The following is a 16610-nucleotide window of genomic DNA, read 5'->3' as shown; positions in this document are numbered from 1 at the left end:
AATCTTTACTTCATATTAACATAGGGATGTACTTACTGAATTGATTAAACTGAAGACTGGCTATGTCGAGTACTAGGTAACTGGTTAAGTCAAAAGTCATTTTCTTGGGCTTCCCTGGTGGCGCAGTGGTTGAGAGTCTGCTTGCCGATGCAGGGGATATGGGTTCGTGCCCCGGTCCAGGAAGATCCCACATGCCGTGGAGCGGCTGGGCCCGTGAGCCATGGCCGCTGAGCCTGCGCGTCCGGAGCCTGTGCTCCGCAATGGGAGAGGCCACAGCAGTGAGAGGCCCGTGTACCGCAAAAAAAAAAAAGTCATTTTCTTTTGTGTAGTTGGTTATTATTTGTATATGTGATTGTTATTATCAGTCTTAACACTTGGTGATAGGATTATCTGACATGTTTTATAGGAATTGCCAGTTGTTGAAATGACAGATGTGTGGTGTTCCTTGCAGTTTGCCATTTGCTCGATTTAGTACCATGATTGTAGTCGTTAAGTCTTGACGGTACAGATGTAAGATCTGCTGCAGTGAACACATGTCTTGAGAGGTGCTTTGCTCTCAAGGGTCAAGGAGAGTGAATCTTACGCAGACTGTCATTTCTAATGGATATGTTGCAGGACTTTTTTTTTTTTTTTTTTTTTTTTGTCAATACGCGGGCCTCTCACTGTTGTGGCCTCTCCCGTTGTGGAGCACAGGCTCCGGACGCACAGGCTCAGCGGCCATGGCTCACAGGCCCAGCCGCTCCGCGGCATGTGTGATCTTCCTGGACCGGGGCACGAATCTGCATCCCCTGCATTGGCAGGTAGACTCTGAACCACTGCGCCACCAAGGAAGCCCAGTTAGTTGCAGGACTTTAAAAAATAACTGATGAATTTTTCAGGGGCACTTCTTATTGTCTTTAAATGAAAAAGTTCTCTGAGCAACTTTCCATTCCAATTCTGGTTAGTTCGGTTTAAAAAAAAACCTCTTTTCTTGGAGAAGAAAAGCTCACAGGAGATCAAATGGATGCCTTTATAGACTTATGGTCTCCCACTCTCACCGGGCTGTGTCTTAGCATCTTTTTAGGTTTCCCTGGTCAGTGCTCTTTCCCATCCTCCCTGGTGGCTGCTTCAGACTTCAGGGCCTTGTTTTTATTGCTTCACCCCACTTTCTGTTGCTACCTCCCCTCTTGTTCTCAACAGTAAGCCTTCCATCTTCCTTCACTGGGAGAATTGGTGACCTCAGGAGAGAACGCCCTCAAATGCAAATCAAACCCACAATGACCTACCACCTCACACCCACTAGGATGATTATAATGACAAAGACAGGCAATAATTAGGTGAGGATATGGAGAAATTGGAACCCTCATAAATTGCTGGTGGAACTGAAAAATGCAGCCTCTTTTAGCAGAGTCTCAATAGCAGAGAGAATGATAAAGAAAGAAATTACCTGCAACCTCTGGTTCCCCCACCTTTAAACTCCCTTTCATCGTATCCGTCCTTCTCTTGTGTTGTATGGAAGATTCCCCAGCTTTCTATAGCTATGTGCACCTCTGCTTCAGATCCCATTCCCTAGTCTTGCTCAGAAACCTCATTTAGTTATGTCCTCTCCTCTCTCTTTCTACCGACTCCTTCCCAGTAACATTTAAACATTTTCAGATCTCTAACATGTTTGGAATAAAAAGATCATCCAAAATATGTCCTTCAGCTCCAGCCCATTTTACAGTTACTACCCTCTTTCTCCTTTTTCCCTCATAGTCAAATTTCTTTTTCTTTTTTTTAATAAATTTATTTATTTTTGGCTGCGTTGGGTCCCCGCTGCTGCTGTGCGCTGGCCCCCTCCAGTTGCGGCGATCAGGGGCCATTCCCCGCCGCGGTGCATGGGCCTCTCATTGTAGTGGCCTCTCCCGCTGCGGGGCACGGGCTGTAGGCACGTAGGCTCAGTAGTTGTGGCATGCGGGCTCAGTAGTTGTGGCTCATGGGCTCAGTAGCTGTGGCTCGTGGGCTCAGTAGCTGTGGCTCGTGGGCTCTAGAGCGCAGGCTCAGTAGTTGTGGCGCACGGGCTTAGTTGCTCCGCGGCATATGGGATCTTCCTGGACCAGGGCTCGAACCTGTGTCCCCTGCATTGGCAGGCGGACTCCCAACCACTGCGCCCCCAGGGAGGCCCCTCTTCCCAGTCAAATATCTTGAACAAGTTCTTTCTATTCACTGTTTCCTCCTCTTCACCTTTCACACGCTCTCAACTTGCCGCAGCCTGGCCTCGTCCATCCACAGCCTCACTGAAACTCTTCTTAAGGTCACCAACAAATTTTGTTAAATCCTGTGGACCTTTCTCCGCCCTTACCTTGTTTGGCCTCTCAGCAGCGTCGGACACTGACACTACCTCCTCTGTGTGATGCTCACGCCCCTAGGCTTCTGTGTCACTGTTCTCCTGTATCTTCCTGCTCTGCCTGTTCCTTCGGTCCCTGTTACGGAGCGCTCCTTGTCCCTTTGCTTTTGGAGTTCCTTTGAGTTCTGTCCAAGATCATCTTCTCTTCTTACTCTACACACTTTTTCCCGAGTGATCTCATGCCAAATTGCCAAATCTCCAATCCAGATCTCTTTCTTTTTAAAATTATTATTCTTTTTATTGAAGTATAGTTGATTTACAAATATTGTGTTAGTTTCAGGTGTACAGCAAAGTGGTTATACATATATGTATATATCTATACAGATCGTTCTTGATCTTCAGATTGATAAATCAATCTATTGGACATACCTACCTTTTTTTTTTTTTGCGGTACGTGGGCCTCTCACTGTTGTGGCCTCTCCCTTAGCGGAGCACAGGCTCCGGACGTGCAGGCTCAGCGGCCATGGCTCATGGGCCCAGCCACTCCGCGGCATGCGGGATCCTCCCGGAACCGGGGCACGAACCCGTGTCCCCTGCATCGGCAGGCGGACTCTCAACCACTGCGCCACCAGGGAAGCCCTGGACATAACCTACTTTGATATCCCACAGGTAGCTAAAGGTAAAATGTCCAGAGTAGAATTCCTCATCTCCCCCTGAAACTAGCTGTGTTCTCTCTACCATAGTACGTGGCATTACAGATCACTCACTGCCTAAGCTGAGCATCTGAGTCTTACGTAAGCCTTGCTCTGCCTTTTTCCTTATCCAGCTCCCTCCTCCCATTCAGTCAGGTACAGAATGCTTTTGAGTCTACCTGTTTTCCCGCTTGCGTCTCCCTGGCATAGGCTTCCATTCTTTCTTTCCTGGTTACTGCAGCCACCTTAGGCTCTGAGTATGTCTCCCCCATCACCTCATCTAGTCTCTACATTCTGCCAAAGTATCTTTCACAGACATACACCTGATCACGCCACTTCCCTGCTTAAGATCCTTCAGTGGTTACGTGTTGCTCTTTGGATAGTCTAAGCTTTTTGGCTACTACTGTGCTGAATTTCTTTCAGTTTCTCCACCAGACTTTTACCTGGCATATATGTTCACTGTTCCAGGTGCTTGCCTTCTCTTCAGGTACTTGACACTTCCCGATTCTGGTGATTCAGTGGCATCCGAACCTCCCGGTCAGAGCATGGCCACACTTTGGTGAGCATCTGTTTATGTGCCTAGACCCCCCTGATCACATGGAAGTTCTGCTCGGGGTGAGAGGGTGACGTTGGCTGTGTGTCATGTTTACCTAGACAACTTTCAGTAAACATTTATGGAGTAAATATAGTGTGGTTCTGCCTGTCTATTGCTGGAATTTTAGTTTGGCTTTAGGTCATTACAGGGCACTGTTGATACTTTTCATGCAGCAGAGACTAGTAGATGAAATCACTTCAAAGATGTCCCTGTAATAAAGGTTCATGATACCATAAATAGGTTTGAACTTGAGCCCCTCCATTCCAGCCTTGGACTTATTAGGAAAATAAAATGAACTATTATTGTGTTCCATCCATTTCTTTAATTGTTGACCCATCTATTTTTATGTAGTCTATTTTGCAAAGTCTGTATGTTTGGTGCAAAAAAACCACAAAACCATAGAAGAAAATTATTTGTAATCATGGAGGTTTTTTTTTTCTGGTTTCCTTTTGAAAATGAAAGTGTTTTGGGCTTCCCTGGTGGCGCAGTGGTTGCGAGTCCGCCTGCGGATGCAGGGGACATGGGTTCGTGCCCCGGGCCGGGAGGATCCCACATGCCGTGGAGCGGCTGGGCCATGAGCCATGGCCGCTGAGCCTGGGCGTCCGGATCCTGTGCTCCGCAATGGGAGAGGCCACAGCGGTGAGAGGCCTGCGTACCGCAAAAAAAAAAAAAAAAAAAAAGAAAATGAAAGTGTTTTGTAAAAGCAACGTAGTCAGCTTCACAACCCTGAATGTTATTCTTTTTGGTTGCTAATGCTGTTGCCACTTGGGTTGTTTGCTTTGCTAACCGGAACACTTGGCTTCAGTAAAATTATTTCGCTCACTTACAATGAGTGGTCAGATTCCCAGCTTCCTAGAATTGCCTGAAGCTTCTGTGCAATGAAATGAAAGCAGCCTCTTGGATGATGGGGCTTAAGAATTGCTTCCTGAGGCCACTGTTGCAAATTGTGCTTCGAGTTAAGTAACCTGTTGGTGGTTGGGAGGTGACAGTTGTCTTCTTAAATGAGTGATGAATTTGAAGGAAACTGATGAGGCAAAGGGGAATCACAGTGAGTGTTAGGAAATTCTAAGACAGCAGCATGTGGTCTTTAAACGAAGCTAGGAGCGTTACCTTGTCACCTGTACAGCTGCATCTTTATGAAGGACGGCAGAAACTCCTCTGGAGAATGCTACATTCTTAGAGTCCCTTAGCCTTTGTGGAATATGTCAAGTATTCAGGACATTCTTTCGTTTTCATTCTTGCAGTACAGTAATATTGCAGAAAAGAGAAGTGGATGACAGCTGTTCTATCTGTAACAGCATCAGTGTCTCAGCAAATCTCTGAAACTTTGCTCCTTTGATGTAGTTATACCAGAGAATAGGTGAAATAGTTTTAAAGTGTATTTTTATTTAAAAGACTTTTAGGCCGATTCTTTCAGAGGCTTGTCTGGACCTGGGAAATACATTTGGTGTCCAAATCAGAATTGTAGCGTCTGCTCAGTCTCAAAAAGCTCATCAAAATAAGTATGGAAGAAAATGCTATGAGTAACATGTGGCTCTTCTGTAACTTGAGAGGTTTTTTGAATTGCTTTTGCTGTAGCGTGGATATATGACATAATGAGTTGCAAAGTTGTGCCCCAGAAGTTTACCCCAAACCCTATTCCTGTTTCCTCTATTTGAAAGTTTTCTTAGAATTGAAATATAGTGTACTCAAAAATAGGGAAAGATGGCCACACCCTTAAATCTTTTGTCTTCAAATGGGATCTGTTGGTGAAAAGGAAGAAGGCTATGAAAAAACACTTCTTCCTGCAGGAAACCTGGATGATCCTCACTGAGGAAATGCTTACATTTTGTCATATGCTTACAATACTGAGAATTTGACTTCTGGGATTTCATGTAACAGTTTTCTGGGAGACATAATTTTTATATAGTAACTGTTGTACACATAATTTTTTTCCATTTGCATGTATCACGTGGGCTATATGTTTGCATGTTGTATCTCATTGCTTGCTTAGTTATTTCACTTGCATTTGCCCTCTAGGTTTCCACTTACTAGGATTGACTTTCTGTTAGTCCTGAAGTTCCTCAGAGGCAGGGGCCATGATTGTATTGCTTTATGATTTCCCCCAGCATTATTGTATATGGGGTCATTGTCAGAAGAATTAATATATACTATCATTTTGTTCACATTATCATAACGTAGAGGTTATTTTTGGCAAGGCATCTTAGACTTTATCAGTAGCTCATTAACTATGAATAAATTCCTATTGTAAGGTGGGTTAGCAACTAAACTGATAAGTAAAATCATCACCCATCCAGTTTATGAAAATAGAGAAACCTCTATTAGGAATCTTCAGTTTATGTGTAAGTGCTTTAATTAAAGTTTTTTGCAATTAAAAAATCATTTTTCATATTTGACATTGCTGTTTCAAATAGTCTAAACCTGGCTATGGCTTGTATGCTGAGGAACGTACAGGCCATTTTAAATGGATTGTCCCAGCATTCAGAGGCCTTCTGTTTCCTGTGAGGACATCAGCTTCCAAGATATAAAGAATGATACAAGTTCACTTCATGCCCGAAGGATGACACCAGAAAAGGAGTCAGAATCTCGGGGCTAACCAGTTCTGGGTTGCTCACTCTGTTTTGACCTCTTTTCCTTAGCAAGCTCTTATTAGGTTAGCAGAAGATGGGTTGGGAGGTGTAAAGTCTCATCAGTAACATCAGTCTCCTTTGCACCAAATACATCTGGTTAGAATTTGGGGGTCAAGGTCTCTGTGGAAGCCACGTGCTGGCTTACGAGGCAACCCTAAATTTCCGGTATTGTTTAGTATTGAAACCATTATTTCATTAAAAACAAAGTTTTCCTATATTATTTTCTTTATTTCCTGTTGTTTTTTTAAACTCTCTAGACATATTCAAATATATTTTTGCTGGATCAGTAAAACACCCTCACCCTCTCTTAGCACTTGGTTCTTAGGGGAAGGGAAAACAAATGTGCTCTTAGAGGGATCAAAAGATTGGCTGCTACATTACTCCTTCAGTCTTCCAGTTCTAGATGTAGATTTCTAAAGTGGGAAGTTCTCTGTTTGTCCTCTTGATTGAATTTGCTTTCAGAGTATAAAATGAAATAACCTTTTCTTTCCCATGCCACCAGCTCTCTGAGGGACGGTGCCAGTCGCTAGGAAAAGCCATCCCAGGGAATGGGATATAGATCTGTAGTACTAATGGACACAGAGTCAGTCTGTGGGAACACAGGATGTATTTTCAAGTGCCAAAGGAAATATGGAGATCCAAATGGGTTGGCATATTATCCTTTGAGAACATTAAACTCTTTTCCAATCTCTGCTTCCATTTCTCTTCTCTGTTCTTCTGTTCTTGCTTTATCTCCATAGAGCAAAAAAATCATTGATTCACCTATTAATGCATGAGTGATAATTCAGTCTGAACATATCAGTGCTATTTATGAGAAAGTATTTCCTAAATAAAATAATGAATAAAAATAATGCAAAAAAGCCACTATCTCATTGAACTTCACAAGTTAACTATTTAACATAACTGACATGCTAATTACAACTCATTTTTATGATTATCAATCAAGCCCTGGAAGGACCTGTTCATCGTGGCAATTAGTTTGGTCTAGTTTGAATTGCTGTAAGTTCTGGAAAGTTCTAAGAAGGTGATATTTCTTTTAGAAATGTTCCATTCAGAATTTCCCTCATCTGAGCTTGCCTTCCCAAGACAGAATTATGATTATACTTTCCCGGAATTATTTTTTAGGTCTGAAACTTCTACATTTAATTTTTTAAAATACATCTTTGAGTTTATTAATACAGGCTTGATAAAAGCCCATGGGATCATTATTTGATTTTTAAAAGTTGTGGTAAAATATACATAACATTAAATTTATCATTTTAACCGTTTCTGAGTATACAGTTGAATGACATTAAATTATGCCAGTGTCATCATCCTCAGTCTCCAGAACTTTCTCATCATCCTGACTGAAATTCTGTATCTATTAAATAATAACTCCCCAAACCCATACCACCCAGGCCCTGGCAACGTCATTCTACTCTGTCTACGTGAATTTAACCACTCTAGGTACCTCATGTAAGTGGACTCATACAGTATTTATTCTTTTGTGTCTGGCGTATTTCACTTAGCTTAATGGCTTGGAGGTACGTTCCTATTGTACTGTGTGTCAGTATTTCATTTCAAGGCTGAATAACATTCCATTGTAGGTAGATACCACATTTTGTTTATCCATTTATCTGTTGATAGATATTTGGGTTTTCCATCTTCTGGCTGTTGTGAATAATGTTGCTTTGAACATTGGTGTACAACTGTCTGGAGTCCCTGCTTTAAAAACTTTACACTAGGAGTGGAGTCGCTAGATCAAATGGTAATTCTATGTTTAATTTTTTGAGGAGCTTCCATAACGTTTTCCATGCTGGCTGTACTCTTTTACAGTCACACCTTCTCCATTTAAGTTTATATTAAAAACTCATTTTACAGATTTGCCTGAAACATTCTGCCACCCTAGGTTGTGAATTGAAAGCAAGAATACCTCTTAAAACTTTTAACAGCTTAGGGGGTAAGCATAATTAAAATAACTAAGCTTTAGTTTCATTTAAAATACCTAGGACAGGAATAAAGATTCAGACATAGAGAATGACTTGAGGACACGGGGAGGGGGAAGGGTAAGCTGGGATGAAGTGAGAGTGGCATGGACTTATATACACTACCAAATGTAAAATAGATAGCTAGTGGGAAGCAGCCGCATAGCACAGGGAGATCAGCCCGGTGCTTTGTGACCACCTAGAGGGGTGGGATAGGGAGGGTGGGAGGGAGACGCAAGAGGGAGGGGATATGGGGATATATGTATAGGTATAGCTGATTCACTCTGTTATACAGCAGAAACTAACACACCACTGTAAAGCAGTTATACTCCAATAAAGATATTAAATAAAATAAAATAAAATACTTTATTTTTGATCACAAAGTGTGTGTTACAGAAATTTGGAATATATTTAAACAGAAGAAAATATCACCTCTAATCTCTCCAGTGAAGTACATTTTGGTGTGTGTATATCCTTTTTCTTTATATGTTATACTTTAAAAAATTGTATTCACGTAGTACATATTGGTTTTTTATATAAATTTATTTATTTTATTTTATTTTTGGCTACATTGGGTCTTCGTTGCTGCGTGCAGGCTTTCTCTAGTTGCGGCAAACGGGGGCTACTCTTCATTGTGGTGCACCGGCTTCTCATTGCTGTGGCTTCTCTTGTTGCGGAGCACTGGCTCTAGGCACACGGGCTTCAGTAGTTGTGGCATGTGGGCTCAGTAGCTGTGGCTTGCGGGCTCTAGAGTACAGGCTCAGTAGTTGTGGCGCATGGACTTAGTTGCTCCACCGGCATGTGGGATCTTCCCGGACCGGGGCTCGAACCCGTGTCCTCTGCATTGGCAGGCGGATTCTTAACCACTGTGCCACCCAGGAAGTCCCAGTACACATTGTTTTATAACATACTTCAGTCTTACAGAGTACTTTTGGTTTTGTGGGTTTTTTGGTTTGTTTTTGTTTTTTACTTGGGAATAAGCACATAGTTTAGCTTTTTGTTAGCATCTTCCCATTTGATGCACAGTAACATGGGAAGGGAAAACATTGGATTATCTTTCTTTAGGCACTTGGTTAATTACTGCTGAATCCTACTAACTTCTTGAGTTGCTAGCAGTAAATTACTTGCTTGGCCAGTGTTACTGCCTTTGTTGTTCTCATGCATTCATAAATCCACATAGCTTCTTCCTTACATCTTTAACATAAAATTGTAGATTTTTATAGAACAGCTTTTTGGGAAACTCAGGCTCAGGAAGGTTATCACGGTTACTTCTGATTAAAAGTATCAGGTTACTTTTGATTAAAAGTAAACCTGGGACTAAAACCCAGGCCTCAGCAACCTCCATCCTTTCTACCAGGCCAGGGCTACTGGTAATGCTTTCTGATTTTATGAGGGGTGTGGACATGGAAGATATATGACTTGGCTTTTATATTGACTCTCAAGTTACAAGTGTTTGGAGAAATATCTCGTAAAATAATGCTTCAAGTAATTTAGCAATGGGTAAACTCAGTTCGTATAATAAGCCATCATTATGCAAGTTAGCTTGATTTTTTTTTCAGCAGATTACCAAACCCTTAGGGCAGAGTTGCCTGTAAAGTGATTAATGACTTCAGAATAATTGTAGTGCTGTCAGGAAGTTGTATAACTTTGAATGGTAATATCCTTTTGTGTTGTAATGTTAAAGGTGGTGAATCATATTTTTGGCCAATGTAATTATTCCCCCCCATCTAAAATGTAATTGTATATTACCATAAAATATTAAATTTTGATACAGGCTTTGATACAGTTCATAGTCTAGGAAAATAGGCATCTGGATTTTCTTGGAATTTATCTACCTGCTTATAGATATCCACATTGTTTCATTTCTTGTGTTTTCCCCCTCTGTTGTTTTTTTTAATAAATTTATTTTATTTATTTTCGGCTGCATTGGGTCTTCATTGCTGCGCGTGGTCTTTCATTAGTTGCGGAGAGCGGGGGCTACTCTTCGTTGTGGTGTGTGGGCTTCTCATTGCAGTGTCTTCTCTTGTTGGGGAGCACGGGCTCTAGGCGCATGGGCTTCAATAGTTGTGGCTCGCGGGCTCCAGAGCGCAGGCTTAGTAGTTGTGGTGCACGGGCTTCGTTGCTCTGCAGCATGTGGGATCTTCTCAGACCAGGGCTCGAACCCATGTCCCCTGTATTGGCAGGCAGATTCTTAATCACTGTGCCACCAGGGAAGCCCTGGGGGGCATCTTTTCTATTACTTCTAAAAGCATTTAAGACAATCTTCTTACCATACAAAGAACATTTATAAATCAAGAACGAAGAAAAAAATGGCAGTCCAGTAGGAAAAATAGGGACTTTATGTAAAAGAATGGCACCTGGACTCTTAATCACGTGAGATCGAGAGGTGAAGGGTACACATGCTGGCTCCGGGTGGCATGGCTTCAGGTCCCGAATCTGCCACTTACTAGTTTGAGCAAACTCTTAAAGTCTCTTTACCTCCATTTCCTTGTCTATGAAGTGAGGATTAAATGAATTAATAAATGTAAAGTACTTGGAACAGTGCTTGGCACATAATACTCAAGAGGTGTTAGTTGTTATTCTTGCTATGACTGTGATTATTTTTTAAAAATTATCCCAACCTCACTCATCATAAGAGAAATTAAAGTTTAAACAAAACTGAGACACCGTGATAATACACTGTGAGCAAGGATGCAGGTGAAAGGGGCTGCCAGCATGGTTGGTTCTTTTATGTATTGGTACTTCTTTAGTAGAAGACAATTTGAAATAGCTATTAAAGGTAAAACAGCTATTAGACTTGGACCCTGCAATTCCATTTTTAGGAATTTATCTTAGAAACATATATTAAAAAGACGTATATAATGTATGCGAACAGTAGTTTCAGTATTGTTCATGTTAGCAACAGACTGGAAGTGACTTAAATGTCTCCCGGTAGAAACAGGTAAGCTGTTAAATCGATGTAATGGAATGCTCTGTAGAACCATTGAAAAGAAATGAAGTAATTCTTATATGTGCTAATAGGAATGATTTCAAAGATGTACTGTTAAGTGGCGGGGGGGAAGCTTCCACACACTCACGCATACAATGCTGTGTAAGTCTACACCGTGGAAGGAATTAGAATCAACTGTTTCAGTGGTTTCCTTTGAGGAGCGGGTTGGGGAGGGATGGTAGAGAGACTTACTTTCCTCTATCCTTTTGTACCATTGAAACAAAACTTTTTTTTTTTTTTTTTTTTTTTTTTTTGCGATACGCGGGCCTCTCACTGTTGTGGCCTCTCCCGTTGCGGAGCACAGGCTCCGGACGCGCAGGCTCAGCGGCCATGGCCCACGGGCCCAGCCGCTCCACGGCATGTGGGATCTTCCTGGACCGGGGCACGAACCCGTGTCCCCTGCATCGGCAGGCGGACTCTCAACCACTGCGCCACCAGGGAAGCCCGAAACAAAACATTTTTAACATGTTTATGTATTAGTTTTTACCCTCCCTGAAGTCCGTTATCTCTTCCCACCAGCACACACACACACACACACACACACACACGCATGCGCATACGTACACATTCATGCACACTTTTCAGAACATTCAAATGTTAGTCCAGGAGTCTGGCTATGCAGTGATAGGGACCAGCCTGTCCTGATGGTGTTTTTTTGTTGTTGTTTTTTTTTCGGTATGCGGGCCTCTCACTGTTGTGGCCTCTCCCTCAGCGGAGCACAGGCTCCGGATGCGCAGGCTCAGCGGCCATGGCTCATGGGCCCAGCCGCTCTGCGGCATGTGGGATCTTCCCGGACCGGGGCACGAACCCGTGTCCCCTGCATCGGCAGGCGGACTCTCAACCACTGCGCCACCAGGGAAGCCCCTGATGGTGTTTAATGCTTATTGAATATGCGCTGTGATCCTTGGGGTATTTGCAAGCATCTGGTCCTTGTCATCCAAGCTGGTGTTGATGGATAAAGCCTCCCTCGGTGGTGGAAACTGAGGCCCTGGCTAAGTAAGACCAAGCCCCAGGGATCTCTTCTATAGGTGCTGTTGGAGGTTCTGGGGCCAGAAAGACCTTGGCTCGCTTGGCTATTTTTAGAGGTCTGAAAAGAGGGTGGGCGGGAAGGAACTTCATGAGTTATGAAGCTCATTAGGAAACCCTGGTTGTGTTTATCAACTGCTTGGTTCTATTTCAGTTTCCAGAGGTGAGAGCCAGAATGGAAACTGACTTGGCATGATAGGTTTTGTGCTTTGTGCAGCCCCCTGGACTTGCTAGAAATACTTTTTAACTCTCCAAGAATTGGAGCTATGACCAGGATTCTTTGTGCAAAACTTCTTAAACAGATCAAATTTAGAGTTTTGTGGAAATTTATACATATCTCTACTTTTTATAGGGTGCTCTTTAAGCTAATTGCTACTTGCACGAAGTCTGTAGTCATCAGCTCTGACACCAAGATGAGGGTGAATTCTCTTACCCTTGTTCATATAACTTTTCTCCGTGTGAAATGAAATGTCCATGTATATATGTGGTCATATAAATTAGGAATAGAACATAATACCTTCTTTAATGTTTTCATCCAGTAAATCTTAGGCTACTGCTTCTTAATGTTTTTGCCACTCCAGGCTACCTGAGGGATGTCCCATTTCTATCATTAAACAGTGGCTCAGTGTGGCAGTGATTTTCTACAAGGGATGAGGGTCTTTCAGGTCATCCTATGGGTGGTAGTGGGAGAGTAGGGAGGTAGAAATAATGATTCTGATTTTTATAACACACACACACACTCCTAGTTGAGAATTAACTGCCTTAGACAAATGAGTATTGTAACCTTTAACTTTATCTCAGTACCCTGGAGGGGAAAATATCTGACAAGACCTTGGTTTCATCTAGTTGGCATGTCTTCTCTCCATTGTCTGCTGTCGGGTTGCACATAAACATGTATGTGACAGATGAGCACTGACTTGTAAGTGGGCAAGACAGACAGTTGGTTCTAGCAGGTTGTTCCTCCCGTTACAGGAAAAGGCACAGGTTTGAAGGTAGAGGAAGGATTGGACACGTTGCTGGGGCAAGTGAGCGATCCATTTAACCAAAAGTAGGTGGTTTATTCTGAAATTAGCTTTTGTTTCCTTTTATTAACATTATCATTTTTTGTTTTAGTTTAGTGGTTATTTAATTTTTTATTTTGGAATTTTTTTTGTTTGTTACAGCAGAGATGTCGGCTTATTTTTAGGAATTACTTGAAACCAGAGTCATGGTGGATGTAGGCAAGTGGCCAATCTTCACTCTGCTCTCACCTCAAGAAGTTGCATCTATTCGGAAAGCTTGTGTCTTCGGCACCTCAGCCAATGAAGCACTGTATGTTACTGACAATGACGAGGTAAGCATCTCTCAAAACCCAGGGCTTAATTTTAGGGCTTACTTTGGGGTTGAGCTTTAAAGTGTGCAATGTGAAGACAGAAAAAGTGGGGCATAAAGAGAGCCGAAAAATCCAAAAAGATGGTTGTCTTTGATAGAATTTGTCTTTTCTTTCAGTTTCTTGATTTAATACCCCTCATCCCTACTACTCCTTGAGTTTCATAGTATAGCCAAATATTCTAAAACTTTAGTCAGCAGAGGTTGAATGTTTCTTTTTTTAAAATAGATTTTAATTAATTAATTTATTTATTTATTTATTTTTGGGCTGCATTGAGTCTTCCGTTGCTGTGCATGGGCTTTGTCTAGTTGCCGCGAGCAGAGGCTACTCTTCATTGCGGTGCGAGGGCTTCTCATTGCGGTGGCTTCTCTTGTTGCCGAGCACGGGCTCTAGGCACGCAGGCTTCCATAGTTGTGGCACATGGGCTTCAGTAGTTGTGGCTCGTGGGCTCTAGAGCGCGGGCTCAGTAGTTATGGCGCACAGGCTTAGTTGCTCCGCAGCATGTGGGATCTTCCCGGACCAGAGATCGAACCCGTGTCCCCTGCATTGGCAGGCGGATTCTTAACCACTGCTCCACCAGTGAAGGCCTGAATGTTTCTTAACAACCATGTCAGTCTTTTCCTAGCTACTGAGCTGTCAAACTGAGTTTTAGTGTGTCTTATATTCAGAGTGGAGAAGGGACCCTTTGTGTAACTGTAGGCCTAGTGACTCAGACAGAACTATTTGTTTCCCAGGTCTTTGTATTTGGACTGAACTACAGTAACTGTCTAGGAACTGGAGATAACCAGAGTACACTTGTACCCAAAAAGCTGGAAGCCTTATGTGGAAAGAAGATTAAGAGCCTTAGTTATGGGAGTGGACCACATGTTCTTCTCAGCACCGAAGGTAAAGTGGGAATAAGTCCACCTTCTGTTTGTGGGAAATCGAGCAGTTAATTCTAAGCTAAGGGGTGGTGGGTTTGTATCAGATATTGGATTTTGAATGATTTGTTTCTTAATTTCTGAGCAGAAGTACACAAAACAGGTAAAAGTTAAACACTTCAGGCTCCCTCTGGAACAGCCATAGGATGACTTGCAATTTAAGCAAACTTTTGAGGTTTTCGACAACTTATGTAAAGTTGTGGAAGATGAACTATAGCAGATGAAGTGGTCCTTCAGCCTGATTTTTCAGTGAATTGTTGTAGCAAGGCAATGTCCAGGTTTTACTTGGTACTTTTTTTTTTTCTTTTTTTTTGGCTGCGTTGGATCTTTGTTGCTGTGCGTGGGCTTTCTCTAGTTGCGGCGAGAGGGGGCTACTCTTCATTGTGGTGCATGGACTTGTCATTGCAGTGGCTTCTCTTGTTGGGGAGCACGGGCTCTAGGCACGCACACGGGCTTTAGTAGTTGTGGCTCACGGGCTCTAGAGCACAGGCTTAGTAGTTGTGGTGCACGGGCTTAGTTGCTCCATGGCTTGTGGGATCTTCCCCAACCAGGGCTCAAACCTGTGTCCCCTGCATTGGCAGGCGGATTCTTAGCCACTGTGCCACCAGGGAAGCCCACTTGGTACATTTTTAAAAACACAGTTAGTACTGGTTCTCCTTGTGTGAATCTTGAATTCAAGAAATCTCAGTTCTTTCCTTGGCATTCGTGTGGGTGCCATAGGGAAAGAATGTGGGGTAGATTCTTCTTTTCCCCTCTGCCTCCCCAAGATCACCAGAGGGGCCTCTGCATTCTTCCTTGGTGATTTATCTGTACTGTGGGCACCCAGAGCTCTCTGAAAATCTGTCATATATAACCCTGCTTCTTCCCTTTATGTTTTAGGCACATTAGTTCTTGCTGTCTAGCTGTGTTGGGTAAACTGTAGGGCGCACGTGGGAGCGTTTGCTTCTCCGCCTTTCTGTCTCTAGCCTGGGGAATCACAGCTTCCTCGGATGTTACCATGGGTCTTGGTATTGAGCTTTTCAGCAGCCTTTAACTTACATCTGAATCCACTCCCAAGTTGTCCACATCTTTCTCAGGCTGTGAGATCCAGATGTGAGCATGATTGTCTGGTAAGAGTGTAACTGGTGTGGAGTATAATGAGGTGATTATCTTGCCTCTGCATTGTGTAATCATGCCTTCTGACATTACACGGGCTCTTTCAAGCAGTTGCTTCTTTGCTGACTGGTTCAGCTTGTCATCCATTGTGACCTGATGATTTAATGTTTTCCTAACACATGTTAATTTTAATGAGGCATTGATTTCTGACCATAAAATACTGAAGCGGTTTTTTTTAGAGCAAACATACTGAAACATATGCATTCGGATTCTTGGTTTTCTTCAAAGTGGTGACCTTGGGAAACTATAACTTTTCTTCTGGAATTATTTTCAGAGTCCAGATCCTACAGTTTTAACTATCTTGAATGTTACAGTTAAGATATAAATAAACATAAAACACAAATATAAATAACTGGTTTTGTTTTTTTTTTTTTGCGGTACGTGGGCCTCTCACTGTTGTGGCCTCTCCCGTTGTGGAGCACAGGCTCCAGACGCACAGGCTCAGCGGCCATGGCTCACGGGCCCAGCCGCTCTGCGGCACGTGGGATCTTCCTGGACCGGGGCACGAACTCGTATCCCCTGCATCGGCAGGTGGACTCTCAACCACTGCGCCACCAGGGAAGCCCAAATAACTGGTTTTCTTGTGGGAATAGTCTTCTTTTTGTTTTTAATTCAGTTTTGATTGTTATAATACATTTAATACAACATACATATGATACATGATGTATAGGATGCTTAATGTGTGTATGATACATATATTTGTGTGTATTTTATAAGTATTACAAATAGTCACATAGTTTAAAAACAAGTTAACACTTTAAACCATAGAATAGTGTATGGATTTCAGTAGAAAACAGGACTCTGTCTCACTCCTCCTTACTCTTAGAAACTGCTATTCAGGTTGAATTACTTTCTAACTCCTTCAGGTGTTTTTTTCTGGTATTTAGTCTCATATTTTTAAATTAACATGCTTATACTGCTATTTCTGAATTTTTTTACTTTAGATATTATCCTTTGACTTTTTG

The 16610-nt window shown here is 42.5% G+C and overlaps 1 protein-coding gene across 1 annotated transcript in view; it reads left to right on the top strand.

Annotated features, from left to right (window-relative positions):
* Positions 1–13408: 13408 nt before the first annotated feature.
* The window catches only part of RCBTB1 (RCC1 and BTB domain containing protein 1), a gene marked incomplete at its 5' end in the record, with an annotated part of 32164 nt that continues 28962 nt past the window's right edge, over positions 13409–16610 (top strand). Inside the window, 2 exons of the mRNA XM_079721583.1 lie at positions 13409–13534; positions 14305–14455. Of these exons, the coding sequence (XP_079577709.1) occupies positions 13409–13534; positions 14305–14455 (277 nt within the window). The remainder of the gene's footprint in view (positions 13535–14304; positions 14456–16610) is intronic.

The sequence above is a fragment of the Hyperoodon ampullatus genome (genome assembly GCF_949752795.1).
Source record: "Hyperoodon ampullatus genome assembly, chromosome: 16".
In the NCBI taxonomy this organism is placed as follows: Eukaryota; Metazoa; Chordata; class Mammalia; order Artiodactyla; family Ziphiidae; genus Hyperoodon; species Hyperoodon ampullatus.
The sequence above is the reverse complement of the archived record's forward strand: the minus strand, read 5'-3'. Positions and strand labels throughout refer to the sequence as shown.